This window comes from Eubalaena glacialis, chromosome 4, assembly GCF_028564815.1.
Source record: "Eubalaena glacialis isolate mEubGla1 chromosome 4, mEubGla1.1.hap2.+ XY, whole genome shotgun sequence".
Lineage (NCBI taxonomy): Eukaryota > Metazoa > Chordata > Mammalia > Artiodactyla > Balaenidae > Eubalaena > Eubalaena glacialis.
Window position 1 is genome coordinate 35,757,541 of NC_083719.1, and position 23,171 is coordinate 35,780,711.

Below are 23,171 nucleotides of genomic sequence, written 5' to 3' on the forward strand. Positions count from 1 at the left end.
TGTTTAAGTAGTCCACTCACCCTGTTAGCCCGGCAGCAGTGGGGTTATAGGGCAGGTGGAAAGGCCTGTGTGTCATTTTTATTGGCCCATGCCTGAACTTCATGGCTGGTAAAGTGGGTTCCTTGGTGGCTATTGAAGTCCATGGGGATCCCATACGTCATGCACAGCTGTTATAGATCCCCAGCTAGTGGTTTTATTGAGTTGCTGGGTGACTTGGGTAGGCCTTTTGTAATGTCTTCCACCTGTTGTAACATTGTAGAGTAGCTGCCGCTCCGTCACACTATCGTTACCCTTCCCCCTTCCATAGCTCAGAGCAGAAGCCCAAGGGTACTCTTTTATTACTTTGCCATTGCCACAGGCCCAAACCAAACCCTTCTGGTTAACTGGCCACACCCAATTTACAAGCCTGTCCCTGGGTTAATATCCCTAATGCCTGTGTCTGTAATTGTTTAGGTTATGCTTGTCTTACCCGACCAGATAACACCCAAGTATTTGATAGATAATCCAGGTCCTTGCATTTTGTCTGTATTCACCAGCCAGCCCCGTGCAGTCAGACGAGCCACAAGTGCAGGGCTACTACTTTTAAAACTAGAAAGAAACTCTGAGGTTAACAGGATATCATCAATATGGTGGAAGAGAAAGACATCTCTCATGGTAGTCAGCTGCCTCTGCTCTGAAGGGAGCTGCTCTTCATCTCTATCCTGTGGGATAAGGACCTTTATGACCTCATCCCAATCTTCCTCTTCTTCAGTGCTCTCAGTAGGTCCCACACCTTGGGAGCCCAATTTGGATGGGCCATGACCATCTGGACTCTCTTGTCGACACCCCTTCCTCAAGGACAGCCACCACAGGGCCCCACTTGCTAGTGGACAGCCATACCGGGTTCCCCCTGCAACTTTCCATTCCCCGTTCTTATTTCCTGACATCTTGGTGCTCATGGGGGTCTCCTTGGCCTCCTGGCTGGCTCGTCAATTGTTGGGCTGCACCTCACAGAACTACAAGCCTTGTAGTTGCCAGACTTGAGACCGAAGAAAGAGCCTGGAAATAGCAACAGAAACATCAACAGTTTACTGGATAGGGAATCTTACCAGTTTGAAGCAAAAGGTCATGGAGCTACACTGTGTAGGGCAGGCGACTGCAAGAACCCTTACTACTCCAGGGAGAAGGAGGCTACCATTTATAGGGGCAAGTGACGTCAGGTTGGCTCATCAGTTACCAGGGACACCAGCAGCTGGCACGGGGGCAAGCACGTAGGCAGTTACTGATTAAGCCCTATAATTAAGAAGACTGGATAGTCATGTGAGTGAAGGAGGGTCTGGTCGAGCAGGGGATGCACGAGAGCAAGAGAAGAGTCATCTTGAATGGCCTGACCATACAGCTATTTTGCCAGTGTTCACTTTATTGTACCACTTGCTAACCCTGGGCAGCTGGTTTTCTGTGATTTTCTGTGATTCCTTCAGTGAGCAAAAGGACCCAGGTGGAATTTACCTCCTTTTGTTTCCCATGTGGCTATTTTTCCCATTCTTTTCTTTTTTTGGCAATATTATTTTTTAATATTTCTCAACAGTGATGATGGAATAGGCTTTATTGTTGGGAGCTGGTTTTGAGTGTTTTGGCCTAAAGATTCAGATGGAGAGTTGGTGCCTTCAGCCCAGCAGCTTAGAGGTGCGTTAAGCACCTTCAGCTGAGTCTGTGAGCCCATTGTAACTTAGGTTTCTGAGTATTTCTGGTTCCTAAAGCTGAAATGAGTCTTTTTGGTTGTCAGCGGTATTTTATTTCCCACTGGTGTCTTATTTGTCCCAAATAAGACAACTTTCTCAAAGCACAAGGCTTTGAGAAAGTTCAACATATTTTGGCAAATAAATAACGCAGCTCCTGATGGAGACCTGATTGCAAGGTGAAATCACACCGTGGGATCCAGAGCAGCCGATAAAGGGGTCAAGGCACAGGTTGTCACTTCTTCCTGTTTGACCTAGATTCTCTCTTTAAAATACTAATATAAACTCTGTAGGGATTACGATATCAGCTTAAATGGAACTGGAAACCACCTTTCTGCAGCAATGTCATTAAGAAGTGGACACGAATTGTTCTTAATTCATGCCATGTAGCTGAGGAGACAGTGACACGAAGCAAACTGAGAATCATGCAGTGCCATAGGAAGCCAATGGATAAATTATTTTGTAGGAGTTATAATGATATTAAAATACTATATCCCCTTATATCATTTCAAACTATATGCACAATTGCTTTACAATCAAATTGTTATTGATGCTTCTTGGTAAAGATGGGCGATAATAAACAGATCACAGAATCTCACCATATTATAAGCTAGTAAGATGAACAACAACAACAAAAAATAGATGAAAGCAGTCAAAAAGTTCATAACAACAAGAATGAGACAAGAGAAAAGCCGTGACCTTATGTCATAGATTTAGAGGATGACAACCAAGAGAAGAAACAGAGGAGGGTTAGTGAGGGCTCTTCTCCCCGCCCTCCCCTCCTGCAAGCATCACTGTTGAGTCAGAAAAGTCCTGAGACTTCTGCTTCTAGCTTCTAACTATGGAGAGAGATAGACTAATTAAATATTGTTACTGTCTTGTGATTAGGGAAGGGTGGGGGAGTAGGAAAAGCTACTGGGTAGATGGAGGAAAGGGAAAAACCTGGACTGACTCTCTGGTAGAACACAGGTTCCCAGAGCTCCAGGCCAAGTTTGAGAAAGAATCTATGTGATAAAAATATCTCCCATGAAGTAGAAGAAGCTCTTATTAAAGGGGTAAACTCCATTCATGAAGATTTAACACAATCTCAGAGGAGGTAGCAGAGTATTTTTCCAGGAACAGCTGCAAACAGATTCATCTGAGTTGTTCTCACATTCAAGATACAGGAAAGTGGCTAGACCTCAATTCCCAGTCTTCAAATAGAATTCAGAGGCAGGGTAGATTAATGAACTAATTTAAGCACAATATGAAATTTATATTTGAATTTACAATAATAAATATAATAGAAATAACATTTCTTCAACCTCCGTAGAGCCAAAAGCCTCTCTCTTAACCTAGCCGTGAAATTCAAAGAGTGAAAAGTGACCTAAAACCCAGGAAGATGAGAACCAACTCCCTTCTCAGTGGTGAGTGCCATGAGGCATTCTGATGGGAGATCCAGAGATCACTAAGAGAGATTAATGAAAAAAAAAAGTAAGAACATGACAGTGGATCGGGGAGAGTGAGCATTAAGAAGAAAGTGGGCAGAGGAGGAAGGAAGGGAGTGAAATCTCCAAGGAGCCCCATCAAAGGTAGGGCAGGGTCTGCCTGGACCACCACAGCACAGCCAAATTAAGGGGCACCACCTGGGGCAGAGTTTGAGTGCCAATCTATCAGGAAATATAACAAGATGAAGAAAACCACCCAGAGTTCTCTTCCAGACAACCATGTATGGTTGGAAGAAACGTTTCGATAACTTGTGTTAAAAGATAAACTGAGGCATATTAAAAAGTTTAAGGGTTTATTTGCGCAGAAATAGATTCCAATCAAGCATCACCAAACCACAGTGATTAGGAGCGCTCCACCGATAGGAGCCAGGAGAAAGACTTATATAGACAAAGTGTGGAAGCAAAAGAAATTAATTATTTGATTGCCTGTAGCTTAAAGCCTAGTCAGCTGTTTGTGATTGTCCTAAGCGTTTTGATTTTGTAACCTTGAGGCATTTACAGGCTTAAATTTTGGTTTGCTTACATAAGCCCCCACTACATTAGCACCACATCAGTCTAAGAGCTTCCTTGTTTAATTATTTTAACGCTTGTTTGGGGTGGGGATTGAGAACTCCTAAAAGATGGTCCCAAAGGAGAGGAGGTCAGGTTAAGAGAGTGACTGAATATTTGGGGCCAGGCTGGGAGTGCTCAGGACATGGAGGAAAGACAGTGAACTTTTAAGCTAAGAAGTGGCTTTTCACTTTCTCAGCTTAAAAATGAGATTCAAAAGCTTCAGCTGAAACTGCAGATACTTCCTGAACTTCACCAAGAACCTGTAATGCAACTTTGCAGAAAATTAGTAGAGGAGGGTATTTACCACTTGCAAATAAAGAAAAAAATAACTTCCCAAACTGTATGAAAACATCAGCTGAATACTGATCCAGGGGGATGGCTGAAGACCTGGAAAAAGAATGAGAAAAAATGACTTCCTTCTATCAAGGGCAGATTATCTCCAGTGAGAAAAACCTCAAGAAAGATGGTTGGCAGCTCTGTCAACTGAGAGAAAGCTCAAAGAGCTAAGGGGTTGGGGGAAAGATCATAATAGACAAAATTGGTGGAAACACAATTTAAATTCCACCTTTTTCTAAGTGGCCCTTTTGCCCCTGCAGTTCACGTATAGTCCTGGGCAGAGGCCCGAGAGGATCAGGGGAACCGCTGGATAATCAAATCCTCGAGAAAAAGGGTAACAGTGTGAGGACCCAAGGAGCCAGGGGACATGCAGGGTTTTTGTTCTGTTTTGTTTTTTTTTATCACCTAGTCTTTATTCTTTTCTTTTTATCATCTTTATTGGAGTATAATTGCTTTACAATGGTTTGTTAGTTACTGCTGTATAACAAAGTGCATCAGCTATACATATACATATATCCCCATATCTCCTCCCTCTTGCGTCTCCCTCCCTCCCACCCTCCCTATCTCACCCCTCGAGGTGGACACAAAGCACCGAGCTGATCTCCCTGTGCTATGCGGCTGCTTCCCACTAGCTCTCTATTTGACACTTGGTAGCGTATATAGGACATGCTGGTTTGATTCAGCTTTCACAGCAGCAACCCCTGAACATCCACAGCCACAACAGGGCATCTAACTGTGTTTTCTCTTTTTAAAAATAATTTTATTTCTTTTTAGTTTAACTGCGGTTATTTAACTGATGCTAGTTTTGCTCTTATTGAGGTTTGATAGAATTATATTCCCCCCCCAAAATGTTTTGTGAGTAATTAATGCTTATGAACATCTTATTTCAACTACCTTGAACACTCTAGAATTTGTTAAATATAATTATAAGTATAGGGACTTCCCTGGTGGTCCAGTGGTAAAGAATCTGCCTTCCAATGCAGGGGACGCGGGTTCGATCCCTGGTCGGGGAACTAGGATCCCACATGCCGCAGGGCAACTAAGCCTGCGCACCACAACTACTGAGCTCAAGTGCCTCAACTAGAGCCCACGTGCCGCAAACTACAGAGCCCACGTGCCCTGGAGCCTGCGCACCACAACTAGAGAGAAGCCCATGCACCACAACGAAAGATCCCGCATACCTCAACGAAGATCCCACATGCCACAACTAAGACCCGACGCAGCCAAAAATAAATAAATAATAAATAAATTTTTTAAAAAAAATTATAAGTATAATTGTGGCATTTTGATTGAATAATCCAAAATTGAAGTTTTATGTGACCAGGTGGAGCCATTTTAAATAATAAAGACCATTTTTATAGGTTATGAGGATGTTATTTAAAATACGTAAAAGTCGTTTAATTTACCTCAGTAAGTTTCATTGGTTTTAAAAGCAATATGCACAACCACCACAATACTGGAGCTAAACTTTTTATGGTTTAGCCCTAAATTTATAGATTAATTTAGAGGAGTTGACATTTTGCAACCATTTGCATTTTATTTTGCAATTTCGTTTTAATCTTTGTTATTTTGTTCAGGATATTCTATGTTGTTTAATGTTTCTAAACTTTATGTAGTCAATATGAACGTTTTCTCTTTAAAAAATTAACCCGGTTACTTATTTTATATAATATGTACAATTAATGTGTTCCAGAATTTCATTTATAATTCAATCGTTCAGTAGTCTGAATGCATTTTTCTGTAGAAACACTGTCAGATTCTATGATTAAGCATACCTATGCTATATAAGCATACCTATAGTATACCTATACAAGTCTGTTTAAACCTCAGTGCAACTGAAATGCTATACATTCAAGGTGAAGTAGTAGATTCTGTGTACTACTTGGTTAAGAAACAATCTTAAAAGTATCTTTCATCTCATGTTTGACAAGAACATTTACCTAGCAGAGGATGAGGAGGCAGAGGGAGGCTTGTGTGAGAAGGATGAAGAGGACTCCCAGAAAATTCCAAGGGCTTCAGAGTTGGTGGTACTGGTTCCCAACTTTATATCTTCTTTTATGTGGGCCACACTGCATTTATTAGCCAAGACTAAGTTCATTTTGGTAACATACGAATGAACCTAAGAGAGAAAGAGAGAGAGATGTCTTAAGGTTACTGGGCACAAATTGAGTATAGTAGAAAGGAGCTGTTAAAGAGACTGTGAGAAGGCAATTATCTGAGGATTTACTGAACCATGACAAATGAAATGGTGAAGAAAAGAGGAGGACTTTTACTGAGGGTCAAGATGCATAGAGTAAAATCTTGATTTTTCTGTGACCTGAAGATTTTTGATTTTTCTTTTTCCAGAAGAATGTAATATTTCCAATGTTCATAGTTACCCTGCTTGCCCTATATTGCCTATTTTTATAGATCTAGTTTCAATTTGTTAGTTTTTCGCTTTTTTGTTTTGTTTTTTACTCATGAATCCTTTCTGAAGATCTTAATGGCAAGGCTGCTAATGACTCCCTTTGTAGGAAGCAGAGGGTGGAGGAAGTCCAAATTAGCTCTGTTTTTGTTTTTTAACATCTTTATTGGAGTATAATTGCTTTACAATGTTATGTTAGATTCTGCTGTATAACAAAGTGAATCAGCTATACATATACATATATCCCCATATCCCCTCGCTCTTGCATCTCCCTCCCACCCTCCCTATCCCACCCCTCTAGGTGGTCACAAAGCAATGAGCTGATCTCCCTGTGCTATGTGGCTGCTTCCCACTAGCTATCTATTTTACATTTGGTACTGTATATATGTCCATGCCACTCTCTCACTTGGTCCCAGCTTACCCTTCCCCCTCCCAGTGTCCTCAAGTCCATTCTCTACGTCTGTGTCTTTATTCCTGTCCTGCCCCTAGGTTCTTCAGAACCTTTTTTTTTTTTTTTTAGATTCCATATATATGTGTTAGCATATGGTATTTGTTTTTCTCTTTCTGACTTACTTCACTCTGTATGACAGACTCTAGGTCCATCTACCTCACTACAAATAACTCAATTTCGTTTCTTTTTATGGCTGAGTAATATTCCATTGTATATATGTGCCACGTCTTCTTTATCCATTCATCTGTTGATGGACACTTAGGTTGCTTCCATGTCCTGGCTATTGTAAATAGTGCTTCAGTGAACATTGTGGTACATGACACTTTGAATTATGGTTTTCTCAGGGTATGTGCCCAGTAGTGGGATTGCTGGGTCATATGGTAGTTCTATTTTTAGTTTTTTAAGGAACCTCCATACTATTCTCCATAGTGGCTGTATCAATTTACATTCCCACCAACAGTGCAAGAGGATTCCCTTTTCTCCACACCCTCTCCAGCATTTGTTGTTGGTAGATTTTTTGATTATGGCCATTCTGAGTGGTGTGAGGTAATATCTCATTGTAGTTTTGATTTGCATTTCTCTAATGATTAGTGGTGTTGAGCATCTTTTCATGTGTTTGTTGGCAATCTGTATATCTTCTTTGGAGAAATGTCTATTTAGGTCTTCTGCCCATTTCTGGATTCGGTTGTTTGTTTTTTTGATACTGAGCCCCATGAGCTGCTTGTATATTTTGGAGATTAATCCTTTGTCAGTTGCTTCATTTGCAAATATTTTCTCCCATTCTGAGGGTTGTCTTTTCATTTTGTTTATTATGGTTTCCTTTGTTGTGCAAAAGCTTTTAAGTTTCATTAGGTCCCATTTGTTTATTTTTGTTTTTATTTCCATTTCTCTAGGAGGTGGGTCAAAAAGGATCTTTTTGTGAGTTATGTCATAGAGTGTTCTGCCTAAGTTTTCCTCTAAGAGTTTTATAGCGTCTGAACTTACATTTAGGTCATTAATCCATTTTGAGTTTATTTTTGTGTATGGTGTTAGGAAGTGTTCTAATTTCATTCTTTTACATGTAGCTGTCCAGTTTTCCCAGCACCACTTACTGAAGAGGCTGTCTTTTCTCCATTGTATATTCTTGCCTCCTTTATCAAAGATAAGGTGACCATATGTGCATGGGTTTATCTCTGGGCTTTCTATCCTGTTCCATTGATCTATATTTCTGTTTTTGTGCCAGTACCATACTGTCTTGATTACTGTAGCTTTGTAGTATAGTCTGAAGTTGGGGAGCCTGATTCCTCCAGCTCAGTTTTTCTTTCTCAAGATTGTTTTGGCTATTTGGGGTCGTTTGTGTTTCCATACAAATTGTGAAATTTTTTGTTCTAGTTCTGTGAAAACTGCCATTGGTAGTTTGATAGGGATTGCATTGAATCTGTAGATTGCTTTGGGTAGTAGAGTCTTTTTCACAATGTTGATTCTTCCAATCCAAGAACATGCTATATCTCTCCATCTCTTTGTATCATCTTTAATTTCTTTCATCAGTGTCTTATAGTTTTCTGCATACAGATCTTTTGTCTCCTTAGGTAGATTTATTCCTAGGTATTTTATTCTTTTTGTTGCAATGGTAAATGGGAGTGTTTCCTTAATTTCGCTTTCAGATGTTTCATCATTAGTGTATAGGAATGCAAGAGATTTCTGTGTATTAATTTTGTATCCTGCTACTTTACCAAATTCACTGATTAGCACTAGTAGTTTTCTGGTAGCATCTTTAGGATTCTCTATGTATAGTATCATGTCATCTGCAAACAGTGACAGTTTTACTTCTTCTTTTCTGATTTGGATTCCTTTCATTTCTTTTTCTTCTCTGATTGCTGTAGCTAAAACTTACAAAACTATGTTGAATAATAGCAGTGAGAGTGGGCAAATTTGTCTTGTTCCTGATCTTAGAGGAAATGGTTTCAGTTTTTCACCATTGAGAATGATGTTGGCTGTGGGTTTGTCATATATGGCCTTTATTATGTTGAGGTAGGTTCCCTGTATGCCTACTTTCTGGAGAGTTTTTATCATAAATGGGTACTGAATTTTGTTAAAAGCTTTTTCTGCATCTATCGAGATTATCATATGGTTTTTATCTTTCAGTTTGTTAATATGGTGTATCACATTGATTGATTTGCATACACTGAAGAATCCTTGCATTCCTGGGATAAACCCCACTTGATCATGGTGTATGATTCTTTTAATGTGCTGTTGGATTCTGTTTGCTAGTATTTTGTTGAGGATTTTTTCATCTATGGTCATCAGTGATATTGGCCTGTAATTTTCTTTTTTTGTGACATCTTTTTCTGGTTTTGGTATCAGGGTGATGGTGGCCTTGTAGAATGAGTTTGGGAGTGTTCCTCCCTCTGCTACATTCTGGAAGAGTTTGAGAAGGATGGGTGTTTTCTCTTCTCTAAATGTTTGATACAATTCATCTGTGAAGCCATCTGGTCCTGGGTTTTTATTTGTTGGAAGATTTTTAATCACAGTTTCAGTTTCAGAGCTTGTGATTGGTCTGTTTATATTTTCTATTTCTTCCTGGTTCAGTCTTGGAAGGTTGTGCTTTTCTAAGAATTTGTCCATTTCTTCCAGGTTGTCCATTTTATTGGCATATAGTTGCTTGTAGTAATCTCTCATGATCCTTTGTATTTCTGTAGTGTCAGTTGTTACTTCTCCTTTTTCATTTCTAATTCTGTTGATTTGGGTCTTCTGCCTTTTTTCTTGATTAGTCTGGCTAATGGTTTATCAATTTTGTTTATCTTCTCAAAGAACAAGCTTTTAGTTTTATTGATCTTTGCTATCATTTCCTTCATTTCTTTTTCATTTATTTCTGCTCTGATGTTTATGATTTCTTTCCTTCTGCTAACTTTCAGGGGGTTTTTTTCTTCTTTCTCTAATTGTTTTAGGTGTAAGGTTAGGTTGTTTACTTGAGATTTTTCTTGTTTCTTGTGGTAGGATTGTATTGCTCTAAACTTCCCTCTTAGAACTGCTTTTGCTGCATCCCATAGGTTTTGGGTCATCGTGTTTTCATTGTCATTTGTTTCTAGGTATTTCCTCTTTGATTTCTTCAGTGATCTCTTTGTTATTTAGTAGCATATTGTTTAGCCTCCATGTGTTTGTATTTTTTTACCGTTTTTTTCCTGTAATTTATATCTAGTCTCATGGCGTTGTGGTCAGAAAAGATACTTGATACAATTTCAATTTTCTTAAGTTTACCAAGGCTTGATTTGTGACCCAGGATATGACCTATGCATGGCTCTATGTTCCATGAGCACTTGAAAAGAAAGTGTATCTGTTGTTTTTGGATGGAATGTCCTATAAATATCAATTATGTCTATCTTGTTTAATGTGTCATTTAAAGCTTGTGTTTCGTATTTATTTTCATTTTGGATGGTCTGTCCATTGGTGAAAGTGGGGTGTTAAAGTCCCCTACTCTGATTGTGTTACTGTCAATTTCCCCTTTTATGGCTGTTAGCATTTGCCTTATGTATTGAGGTGCTCCTATGTTGGGTGCATAAATATTTACAATTGTTATATCTTCTTCTTGGATTGATCCCTTGATCATTATGTAGTGTCCTTCTTTGTCTCTTGTAATAGTCTTTATTTTAAAGTCTATTTTGTCTGATATGAGAATTGCTACTCCAGCTTTCTTTTGATTTCCCTTTGCATGGAATATCTTTTTCCATCCCCTCACTTTCAGTCTGTATGTGTCCTTAGGTCTGAAGTGGGTCTCTTGTAGACAGCATATATATGGGTCTTGTTTCCGTATGCATTCAGCCAGTCTACATCTTTTGGTTGGAGCATTTAATCCATTTACATTTAAGGTAATTATCGATATGTATGTTCCTATTACCATTTTCTTAATTGTTTTGGGTTTGTTTTTGTTGATCTTTTCCTTCTCTTGCACTTCCTGCCTAGAGAAGTTCCTTTAGCATTTGTTGTAAAGCTGGTTTGGTGGTGCTGAATTCTCTTAACTTTTGCTTATCTGTAAAGGTTTTAATTTCTCCGTCAAATCTGAATGAGATCCTTACTGGGTAGAGTAATCTTGGTTGCAGGTTTTTCGCTTTCATCACTTTAAATATGTCCTGCCACTCCCTTCTGGCTTGCAGAGTTTCTGCTGAAAAATCAGCTGTTAACTTTATGGGGATTCCCTTGTATGTTATTTGTTGCTCTTCCCTTGCTGCTTTTAATTTATTTATTTATTTATTTTTGGCTATGTTGGGTCTTCGTTTCTGTGCGTGGGCTTCCTCTAGTTGCGGCAAGCGGGGGCCACTCTTCATCGCGGTGCGCGGGCCTTCACTATCGCGGCCTCTCTTGTTGCGGAGCACAGGCTCCAGACGCGCAGGCTCAGTAGCTATGGCTCACGGGCCCAGTTGCTCCGCGGCATGTGGGATCTTCCCAGACCAGGGCTCGAACCCGTGTCCCCTGCATTGGCAGGCGGATTCTCAACCACTGCGCCACCAGGGAAGCCCCCCTTGCTGCTTTTAATACTTTTTCTTCATATTTAATTTTTGATAGCTTGATTAATATGTGTCTTGGCATGTTTCTCCTTGGATTTATCCTATATGGGACTCTCTGCCCTTCTTGGACTTGATTGACTATTTCCTTTCCCATGTTAGGGAAGTTTTCAACTATAATCTCTTTGACTATTTTCTCGGACCCTTTCTTTTTCTCTTCTTCTGTGACCCGTATAATTCGAATGTTGGTGCATTTATTGTTGTCCCAGAAGTCTCTGAGACTGTCCTCAATTCTTTTCATTCTTTTTTCTTTATTCTGCTCTGTGGTAGTTATTTCCACTATTTTATCTTCCAGGTCACTTATCCCTTCTTCTGCCTCAGTTATTCTGCTATTGATTCCTTCTAGAGAATTTTTAATTTCATTTATTGTGTTGTTCATCATTGTTTGTTAGCTCTTTAATTCTTCTAGGTCCTTGTTAAATGTTTCTTGTATTTTCTCCATTCTATTTCCAAGATTTTGGATCATCTTTACTATCATTACTCTGAATTCTTTTTCAGGTATACTCCCTTTTTCCTCCTCATTTGTTTGGTCTGGTGGGTTTTTACCTTGCTCCTTTATCAGCTGCATATTTCTCTGTCTTCTCATTTTGTTTAACTTACTGTGTTTGGGGTCTCCTCTTCACAGCCTGCAGGTTCGTAGTTCCCGTTGTTTTTGGTGTCTGCCCCTAGTGGGTGAGGTTGGTTCAGTGGCTTGTGTAGGCTTCCTGGTGGAGGGGACTGGTGCCTGTGTTCTGGTGAGTGGGGCTGGAAATTATCTTTCTGATGGGTAGGGCCACATCTGGTGGTGTGTTTTGGGGTGTCTGTGGACTTAGTATGATTTTAGGCAGCCTCTCTGCTAATGGGTGTGGTTGTGTTCCTGTCTTGCTAGTTGTTTGGCATGGGGCATCCAGCACTGGAGTTTGTTGGTTGTTGGGTGGAGCTGGGTCTTAGCATTGAGATGGAGATCCCTGGGAAAGCTCTCACCGATTGATATTATGTGGGGCCAGGAGGTCTCTGGTGGTCCAATGTCCTGAACTCGGCTCTCCCACCTGAGGCTCAGCCCTGACACCAGGCCGGAGCACAATGACCCTGTCAGCCACACGGCTGGATCCACATCAGAAGAGCAAGGAATAGAAAGGGATTCCTCAGAGCTAAAAGCCTCACTGTTGGCCTCCAGGCTGGGTCTCTGCAACACTGAATTCCTTATGTCATAAGCTGATGGCAAGTCCAAAGCATTGCTCTCCTCTGACTGGCTTCCTGAGTTGCCATAGTCTGCCCTGCAACAGCAGCCACCTCGAACCAGAAGCCTAGCTCTGTTTTAAGAATCACCTGACTCTTCATTTTCTCCATTTCTTTTTAATATTGCTTGATTATTTACAACTGCCTAGGAGGATACTTACGCCCCTTTACATGGATGATTAAAACTAGGAGTTGCCTCAAAAGACATTTCATTCTGCTATCTAACCACTATTAGAACTAATGACCAAATTTCAATTTTTCTTACACAAAAATCATTTGGCAGGTGTCTTCCAAGTTTGGATTTAAACTTCGACTTAAACTTAACTATTATATGCATCAGGCCATGTATCCCCTTTACTTAAGTGTGCATTCTACAACTATTTTATTTTGACAGGTATACCTAAAGATAGTTATTGGTAAATTTTTTTTTTTTTTGCAAAATGGCTGCAATTATTGCCTTTCCTGTATTCACCCTGTTTGCAACTCCTGCCATCAAGAGGTGGAGTCTGTCCCTTCACCACTTGAATCTGGGTGGTCTTGTAATGCACTTTTCCCAACAAAACGGTGAGGAAGTGGTTGGGGGCAGTGTTGAGCCTCACCCGCTAGAGAGCCTTGCATGCCTCTGCTTCCTCTCTTGAAATCCTGACACTCCCTGAGAACAAGCCTGGTCAAGCCTGCTTGAGGATGAGAGACCAAGTGACAGAGTGAAAAGCCATCCCAACTCACATCCCAAGATGTGAGAGCCCAATCAAGAGCAGCAAAGCCACTTACACCACTTACTTGATCCACAGTTGAACATAGGTACATAAGGGAGCCCAGGCAAGACTAGAAAAATTACTCACTGAGCCCAGTCTAAATTTCTGACCAGAAGTAGCATTAGCTAAATAAATGGTTGTTTCAAACCACGAAGTTTTAGAGTAGTTTATTACACTACAATAGCTTATTGATTCAGGAACGAACACTGTTCATTGGTTTATTCATCCATTCAACAAATACTTCTGGCATACTCTAAGCCTGCCCTGATAAGATATAATATCTCATTTTAGCTCTTCCACAATCTTTAGAAGTTTGTTCCCATTTGAAAATTATGAAACTAAGGGTCAGAGAGATAAACTGAGTTGCCTAGAATCACACAGCTCACAGGTATGGAGCCAGGATTGAAGCTAGGTATGCCTAAAAGTCTATTTATTCCCTCTACCCCAAACTGAGTTATCGCTAAGAAGGTATGTTATGAAAAAGTTGATTTCTCTGGGAGCAAAGGAATATTTTAGGCCCAAATCATTAAACTCATGCTACATTATGACATCAAAGTAATCATGGATCATTTGTTTATGTACTTGTACAGACTTAAAACTGTATTTTGAGAAAAAATCTGACTTCTCCTCAGAGTACCCCATAGTCACCTCCAAGTAACTATGGAAGACCAAGCCACTAAGAGGTGGCTAGATTCCTTAATTTTAACAAAAATATGTCACCCTTACCATAAGCTCACTGTCTAAAGTATATTGATTTCTTCTTAATAAATTAAATAGAATACTTGTACTTTTTGTCCTCAACCAAAGCTACAAATTCTGCCCAGTTAGCTATATGATTCTACTTTTAACAGAAGCCTGTTTAGAGATGGAATATTTACATATATAAGGATGATTGTTTCAAGAAAAGTAGTCCAAGTATTCCATGGTTTAGGATTTATCCTGGGACCGTGTCCAAATTCCTCTCTCTGCATGAGGATGGATGGAGGGGAGTCCAACCAACATAGTTTCCTAGGGTCAGAGACCTGGTGCCCAGGGTGTCTTTTACCCAATTACTGCAGGTAATGCTGAGAACCAGGGAGCCACAGAACTGGGACCTGAAGTTGCAGTTGAAGCCAGGACAATATGGCTCAATAGCAGATATTGAAATAAGGGAATCAGATAACCACAGAGATAAGAGCAGGGAGAAGTGTGCCAAGAGAGCAAGCAGTAGGTTTAAAAAATAAAGGAAAAAAAAAAAAAAAAAGCAACCCTAGTATTTATCTGTTGCCCACAGCTAACATTTTGATGTACCACTGAGGTCTCACTTTCACCTTATCTGCTCTGAGACACTTCCTGACCACTATACCTAAAGCAACTCCTGTTCACTTTTTAAATCAACATCATGGATTTTTGTTTCTTTCCTTGCACTTATTATAATTTTTATTTATCCTTTATTTATTTGTTGATTATCTATCTCCGTCTCTATACTGTAGGTCCTCTGGGGTCAGCGACCATGTCCGTTTTGTTCATTTCTAGTGTTCTCACAGATCCCCAAACATGGTTGGTGCTCAACATGTATTTTTTGAATAAATAGATGGGTAAGTGCTGATGGTCTTAAAAAAGCAGTCCTGTGAGACTATAAGCTCCAAAGCAGAAGGAGAATGTCTTATTTGTCTTGCTCTCCTTAGCACCCAGACCCTCAGTAGCTGGTACCTTGCAAGTACTTAAATATTTAGGAATGAATTAATAAATGCTGTTGTTTGTAACCTGGAAAAACATCAATGTATCATTCATCTTAAGATACTTACATACATAAATCGGTGGCTTCTAATTTTTTTCAATTGTGTGGGTGCATATGCATCTATTTTTCCAAATCAAGGTACTTTTTAATGGATTCTAACATTACTTTCTTTACACTCCCTTTGTTAGTACGGCATAGTAACATAAGTTATTTCTCTCTTACGGTTTTCCAGGCAGTTTCTGAGCAAATGTTCAATGAGTCCATTCTGTTTCTCAATCAGATGGTATTTGATGAATAAAACTGTGAATACAACTGTGAAGACATTCCCTTTTTAAATGTGAAATCATGGGAAGCTCATATAGTTTCTCATTGACAGATATATCTCGAATTCACTAGGATTCTTTCCAAAAAATGCTAACACCTATAAATTGGAAGAGAAGCTATGACTCATTTCAAACTAGAAAAATCAAGCTAAATTTTCATGATTTATTTCTGGTATGTTGATTCATTTATTTATTCTGACTATGCTGGCACTATGGAGAAATACACACACACACACACACACACACACACACACATATACACTAGATTTCTTTCTCCAAGGAGCAGATAATGCAACAGGAGAGAAGGAGAGATAAGATATCAATTCAAACAGCCCTAACAAATGCCAAAGAAGTCCAGCATGGTCCAAAGTGTAATAAAAGCATAGAGCAAGGAAAAGTAGGTCATGTTGATTGATATGATCAGTGAATGCATCATGGAGAAGGCAGCATTTTAGGTGGATCTTAAAATGGGCTTAAGTAACCTATTATGATACAAGTGACATAGAACATGATATATATATATATATATGTATATATATACATATGTGTGTGTGTATATATATATATATATATATATATATACTAATTGGATAAAACCAGCAATTCGAAAGGCCATTTTCAATATCCCTATGTGTTGTTATTAATGTCAAGGAAAGCCTCCTTGGGTAGCCAGAAGTTTCATCTCTTGAAAGATCTTTAAAAATTAAATTATGTGTGTGTGTACGTGTGAATTTTGTGAAATTAATGAGGTAATAAACATGAGAAAATGACATTTTCAAAACGTTTTGATGAGCAATGTCTTATCATAAGACTAGTTTAAAAATCTTAAAATTTTATCTCTGTTATTTAGTCTACTTCTCTTATTTTTAAATGAAGAAAAAAAAAAGACTTGGGAAGTCCAACCTTCCCAAATTACTAACGGGTTAGCAACATAAAGAGGATTTCCCCCCACCCCCCCCACCACATTTCCCACTTTCATCTAGTTCTCTTGCCACCATGCTATAATACCTTTCAAATAATAAAGTACGAATTATCCTATTACAGTTTACATTTTTCTGCATGCCAAATTTTGGGTTTCATAGAAAAATCAAATTAAGAAAAATAAATCTCCCATCTCCTACTCAAAAAAAAAAACAGAAGTAGATAAGGCAAAGTTGGCAGTGGATATACTTTCAAACAGTCATTGAAAAAAAATTTTTAATTATAATAATTAATATTTTTAACACTTACCTTATGCCAGGAAGTGCATTATGCACTTTTAAAATGCATCATTTCATTTAAACATTGCAACAGCCCTATGAGGTAGATATTAATAAATTAATGTCTATCTTACAGGTAAAGAAGCTGAAGCAGGTATAATTTAGAACTTGCCCATGATCACCCAGTTGGTAAATAAAAGAGTTGCGGGTTGGATCCACGCAGAACCCATGCCCTTAACCACTAAGCTACCAAGACAAAACTCTATAGAAGAGAGATCATATCCATTAACTGACTCTGGACTACACAGAATGCATTGTATCCACGTTTTCATCTGCATCACCTAGCATAGTGTCTGGTACTTTATAAGCCTACTTTATGTTACTAGAATAAATACGGATTATTATTTATTCGATAGTGCTGACTCATTAATCAAAACTTAACCAATGTGATTTATTCTTTGCTCAGGAAATAATTATTGATCTGACAGTCACTTAGTGTTGAATCATATTCTAGAAACTCCATGAAAATACCTAAGAAGCCCAAGGAGGTAAGGCTGAAGGAGGTATGGCTGAAGGAGGTAAGGCTGGAGGAGGGGCCCTAGGGCAGGGCACAGGTGGGACCGGGAGAAGGGCGGGCCCATTGTTGGGGGAACCTGCTTCCCGGGGAAGGGACAGCAGTCAGGGGCGGACCAGCACCGGGAGGAAGCTGTGGGGGGCAGGGCGAGGAGACTGAGGGAACTGTGGGAGACGGCAGGTACGCTCCAGACCTTTCGTGGGCGGGTTCGGAATTCCCTTTTCCGTGACTATTCTTTACTTAACACCTCCTCACAGTCTCCTGGTTCAGAACAGAGTTCTGACCCAGCCACTTCTCCCACGCCTGAGGATGCTGGTCCTGCTGTAGAGTTGGACTCCTAAGGGCAGCAGGATGCGAGTGGAGGAAGCTGGAATCCCCGGGCCTCAGGACTGAGAGTGAATTCATGCAGGGCGGCAAGGAGAGGGGGTGGGGAGATAACACAAGCCTGTCGTTGGGCTGCCGCGGGCCGGCCTGAGCAGGGTAGGGGCGAGGGCAAGGCGGCGACACAGGAGAAGGGCACGGAAGGAAATGGGGCTGCCACCCACTGTGCGGATGGTTGAATTTGGGGCTGTGGAGGTCACAAGTCAGTCCCTGCTTCCCACCAAGAATCTGACGATCCCTGAATCACCAGCTTGTCACCTAGTTCACTGGGCAAGAAGACCATACAGACTGAAAAGATCTTGACCTTGTCCTTCGTACATTGGAGGAGGGGCAATGAAGACACTTAGAAACAATCAGATGGCTTGGCCAGTGTGACAAGAGGAATAGCATGTGATAACAGCCAGTGGAATGTTAATGATGATTTTATAAGGATGGTTTAATGATATTAGTGATGGTTTAAAAACACCTCAAGGGTCTCATTAGCGGGGAGGAGTTGGGAGAAAATCAAGCTCAAATTAAAATGAGTTTAGTTCAGGAGACACGTTCTGAGACAAAACCCTAGTAAAACCTTTTTTATTTAAAATGTTAGGAACTACAGGACTTCCCTGGTGGCGGAGTGGTTAAGAATCCGCCTGCCAATGCAGGGGACACGGGTTCGAGCCCTGGTCCGGGAAGACCCCACATGCCGCGGGGCAATTAAGCCTGTGTGTCACAACTACTGAAGCCTGTGCGCCTAGAGCCCCAGCTGCGCAAGGGAAGCCCCCACTCGCCGCAAGTGTGCAGCAACAAAGACCCAACACAGCCAAAAATAATTTTAAATAAATTAATTAAAAATAATAATAATAATAATATGTTAGGAACTACAAAGAAGACATACAGATGGCCAGCAGGCACATGAAAAGATGCTCAACATCACTAATTATTAGAGAAATGCAAATCAAAACTTCAATGAGGTATCTCCTCACACCAGTCAGAATGGCCATCATTAAAAAGTCTACAAGTAACAAATGCTGAAGACGGTGTGGAGAAAAGGGAACCCTCCTGCACTGTTGGAGGGAATGTAAGTTGGTGCAGCCACTATGGAAAACAGTGTGGAGGTTCCTCAGAAAACTAAAAACAGAATTACCATATGATCCAGCAATCCCACTCCTGGGCATATACCCAGACAAAACTATAATTCGAAAAGACACATGCACCCCTATGTTCATTGCAGCACTATTTACAATAGCCAAAACATGGAAACAACCTAAATGTCTATCAACAGATGAATGGATAAAGAAGATGTGGAACATATATGCAATGGAATACTACTCAGCCATACCAAAGAACCAAATAATGCCATTTGCAGCAACATGGATGCAACTAGAGATTATCATACTAAGTGAAGGAAGTCAGAAAGAGAAAGATAAATACCATATTATATCACTTGTATATGGAATCTAAAATATAGCATAAATGAACCTATCTAGAAAACAAAAACAGACTCACAGACATAGAGAACAGACTTGAGGTTGCCAAGGGTGGGGGGGGGGGTAAAATAAAATATAATAAAATGTTAAGAACTAAAAAAAAAGCTGAGAGGGAGGATTTTGCATCATTAACTACTTCAGATTATCCTATAGATCAAAACAGTATACAGTTCAAAAACAGTATATCAAATCATAATGATTTCTAAATTTTACCCCAAAAGGAATTTTACTGCATTTTTCATGGGTTGCTATTACAGTTAGTCTCCTGTCTTAAGGATCAAGTTTTAACTATTGAAAAGTTTTACTAGTATATGTGATACAGAGGATAATAATTCAATAAACTGAAAATACACAGCTAAAATTCAGATTGAAAACCACTAATAGTTGTTAATGCAATATAAGAAGAGGAAGGAAATGGGATTTCTTTATGAAGTAACAAATTGTCAAGCAGTATCTATGTTTTGGTGTACCTCATTCTAAACAATATGTCCCCAAAATTACTTTGAGTAATTACTTTAGGAATTTTACTTACCTTTACTTTGGACTACTTGTCACTGCCACTTTCACACACCAGGCATTGGCACATGCCCTTTCCTCAGTCTAGATTACCTAAATTTCAAATTTGTATTTTCTCCTTCCTCTTTGCTAGAGAAAAGTCTAACGACAAGTATTTCATACTTTTAGATTATATTAATCCTGATTCTTCTAGACACTCTCCCACCCTCAAATGTAAATGCTTACTGTTTTACAAAAGTCAATTTCTCCATCCTAACTAAATGAGTTTACCTCTGGAATTCTGCAGAATGTCTTGTGATTGGTTCCATAGAACTAAAACTGAAACTCATTCTTCACTTCAACAGTTAGTTGGCTATATCCCAAAGTATTCTTATACAAAATAAGAGAATAGAAATACTTAGCGATTGCTTTGAGCATATTAATTTCCTTATGTCCTTTATTTACCAAACAGGTTACCATACAAAATATTAAAAATATTCAATAATTGTATTGTCTACTCAGGCTGCTATAACAAAATACTATAGGCTGAGTGGCTTAAACAAGAGAAATTTATTTTCTCATAGTTCTGGAAGCTGGGAAGTCCAAAATAAAGGTGCCAGCAGGCTTGATATCTCACGAGGGCTCTCTCCTTGGGTTTCAGACAACCACCATCTCACTGTGTGCTCACAAGGCCTATCCTCAGTGTGAACATATGGAGAGAGAACAAGAGCACTCTCTCTCTTCCTCTTCTTATAAGGCCACAGTCCTATTAGATTAGGGCCCCACCGTTATGACTTCATTCCTTAATTATCCGTAATTAACCTTAATTATCTCCTAAAGATTCTATCTCCAAATACAGTCACACTGGAGTTTAGAGCTTCAACATAAGAATTTTGGAGGAGACACAGTTCAATTCCTAGCAACAGGCAGACTACCAAGAAATGCAGCAAAAAATATTTGTGGCATGATAATTAAATATTATAAACATCTAAAATTGAGAATACCTATATTTAAAAGTCATGCATCAGATTTAGTAATGCATCAGATTTTAAGTACAGCCATACTGATGGCAAAGAGATGAGTGTTGAACAGTGGCATAATTTGTTTTTTGTGTAATAGGGACAAATAATTTCTACATATGCACATATCATTGCACTAATTTTAGATTGGTTTAGAGAAAACTTGGCTGGTGTGGGTGTGGAAAGGAGTGGAGAAGCCTTAATTCATTTGACCATGGTTAATACTGGGGGTATAATAAAAATTCTCTGAGTGCAGTGGAGCTCAAGTAGGTACTCCATGAGTGGAGTACAGAAACTTTAGTATTTGAGCTATTACCACTATTATATGCTTTGTATTTTGTTTGTTTGTTTGTTTTAACACTATTTACTCTTCATTAGTTTAGATATGAATCAAAGCAGTGAAGGATGTATGAAAAAGATTGGCAATGTGAATATTGACAAACTTATAAATGACTTCTCACAGATAGAAAAGGTATGTAATGATATCAAACAATTGTAGAATATAAGGAAAAGTGGAACAGATTTTGCCAATGGAGGGAGTTGGGAAGAAAAAAAAATGTACAAAAAAATAAGCAAGGTAAAAATAATGGAAATACATTTTGCTAAGCCCCTCTCTCTCATTTTTAAAATCTGTATTTAAAACATGTGGTTTTGGCTCATTTATACTAATACATCAAAATGTTTTGGGGGCAAGGGAACGAATAATGATACACTTTTGCTAAACTTAAAGGGGAAATACATGTGTAAGTACCCAGGATGTCCATAAATTCAAGAATGGTTTAGTAAGAATTGAAGTAGACTCAATCCTCAGTCTCTTGCCATTATGACTAACTCTTAATTTTTTTAGTCTTTCCTATTTTATTTGTTCCCTTTTTCTTCTCTTTTGCCTAAAAGCAGACTTGTTTAAAGTCCCCCTCCCCAACTCTGAACAAATTACATGGTAGACCATACCCACAAGTATATATTAGGCTTTTTCTCTCCTCCTCTGTCTGGGAGAGGAGTAGGAATAGCTGTTGAGAAATGTAGATGGATAAATTAAAGACTTGGGAGGTGGATTTGTGAAACAGGAATAGGAGGGGGAATAATACCTACTTCTATTTTCTCTCCTTTTCTTATCATCCTTCTCTATTCCTTCTTTTCCTCTGTACAATGTAGTATTGCCATAATGAAAGAATTTTTGTGACGATGGGTATTTTGAGATAACATGAGCTTTTTTTTCAACAATGAACTTGGGTTTTCTTAACCAAGTGATTCTGACCAAAGTAAGAGAGAAAGAGAAGGAAATAAGCACTTTGGTGGGAGAGGAATTTGTACAAAGTATTTGAAGATTAATTTGGAATTAGCTCGTATATTCTTAGACATTTTAAATAAGAAATATTGTTCATTTTTTGATGTGATAATGGTATTGTGATTGTATTTTTGAGTCATCTCTTAGAGATGCATATAAATGATAATATTTATGGATGGAATAATATAATGTCAAGGAGTTGCTTTGAGATAAATTCAAAAGTGGTGAGACTAGGGAATGGGTAGAGGTATAGATGATACAGGACAGGTCATGAATTGATGATTTTTGAAGGTGCTTGAAGGATACATGGCAGCTATTACACTATTCACAAAGATATCAAAGAGATATGTTCAAGAATATTTATTCATTGTCTATAATAGCAAAAAAGTGGGAACAGCACAAATTTTCCTCAATAGGGAACTATTTAAATAAATTATATTCATGAATGAAACAATGCAGCTGTTAAAAAGAATGAGGTAGACCTTTATGTGCTTATGTGGCATCATCTCCAAGAAAACAGTACTAAGTGGAACATCCAAGGTACAGAACAGAGTATAATATGACCCTTTCCTATAGTTGTATAGTCATAAAATATTTTGGAAATATTTATAAAGAATTGTTAATCGTAGGACTGGCGGTTGAATAGTTGGAAAGAAGGAGGTTCAAATTAGATCATATTTTTACTTTTTGTAACTTTTCATAAGTGTTCATCTGTTTTAACTTTTTACCATGTTACTCTTTAAATTAAAGATAAATTAGAAAGTTGGCTTATTTAAAAATATATGCCAGGCTTAATTATTAGACTCTCAGGTATTAAGTGGTTTGTATTTTCATTAGTCTTCATATCCTTAGGTTAAAAAAAAAAAAATCAAAATAGCAGCATTGATTTAGTGAAATATGTGTTCTGTTTCTTCTATAGAGAATGATAGAAACCAGTGGAAAGAACAATATACTGGATATGCAGTTGGAAAAAGCTAACTGTTTATTGAAAGTAATGCAAACAAAGGAGGTCACAATTAAAGAAGGTTAGTTCTTTGCTGCCTACAGAAATAGTAATTCTAATGAGTGTGCTTTTTGCTGTAACAGTGATTTTACATTTGTAAAATATTTTAAATTCACATAGAACTTTCCAGACTATCATTTCATTTTATCCTTAATATAAACCTGAAAGACAGATAGGACTGGTATTACTATTCCACCTCGGTAATGAAGAAACATGAACAAAAGAAGGTAATCTGTCTGAG

General features: G+C 38.8%; 1 protein-coding gene and 1 long non-coding RNA gene across 2 annotated transcripts in view; one reads left to right on the top strand and one right to left on the bottom strand.

Moving 5' to 3' along the window:
- Window positions 1-987: 987 nt before the first annotated feature.
- LOC133090791 (uncharacterized) overlaps window positions 988-23,171 on the bottom strand; it is a 46,839-nt gene continuing 24,655 nt past the window's right edge. Inside the window, exons 4-5 of the long non-coding RNA XR_009700812.1 lie at window positions 6,034-6,212; window positions 988-1,038 (exon numbers count right to left, since the gene is read on the bottom strand). This is a non-coding gene — a long non-coding RNA (uncharacterized LOC133090791). The remainder of the gene's footprint in view (window positions 1,039-6,033; window positions 6,213-23,171) is intronic.
- The window catches only part of CCDC152 (coiled-coil domain containing 152), a 29,966-nt gene continuing 27,819 nt past the window's right edge, over window positions 21,025-23,171 (top strand). Inside the window, exons 1-2 of the mRNA XM_061189232.1 lie at window positions 21,025-21,111; window positions 22,847-22,952. Of these exons, the coding sequence (XP_061045215.1) occupies window positions 21,025-21,111; window positions 22,847-22,952 (193 nt within the window). The remainder of the gene's footprint in view (window positions 21,112-22,846; window positions 22,953-23,171) is intronic.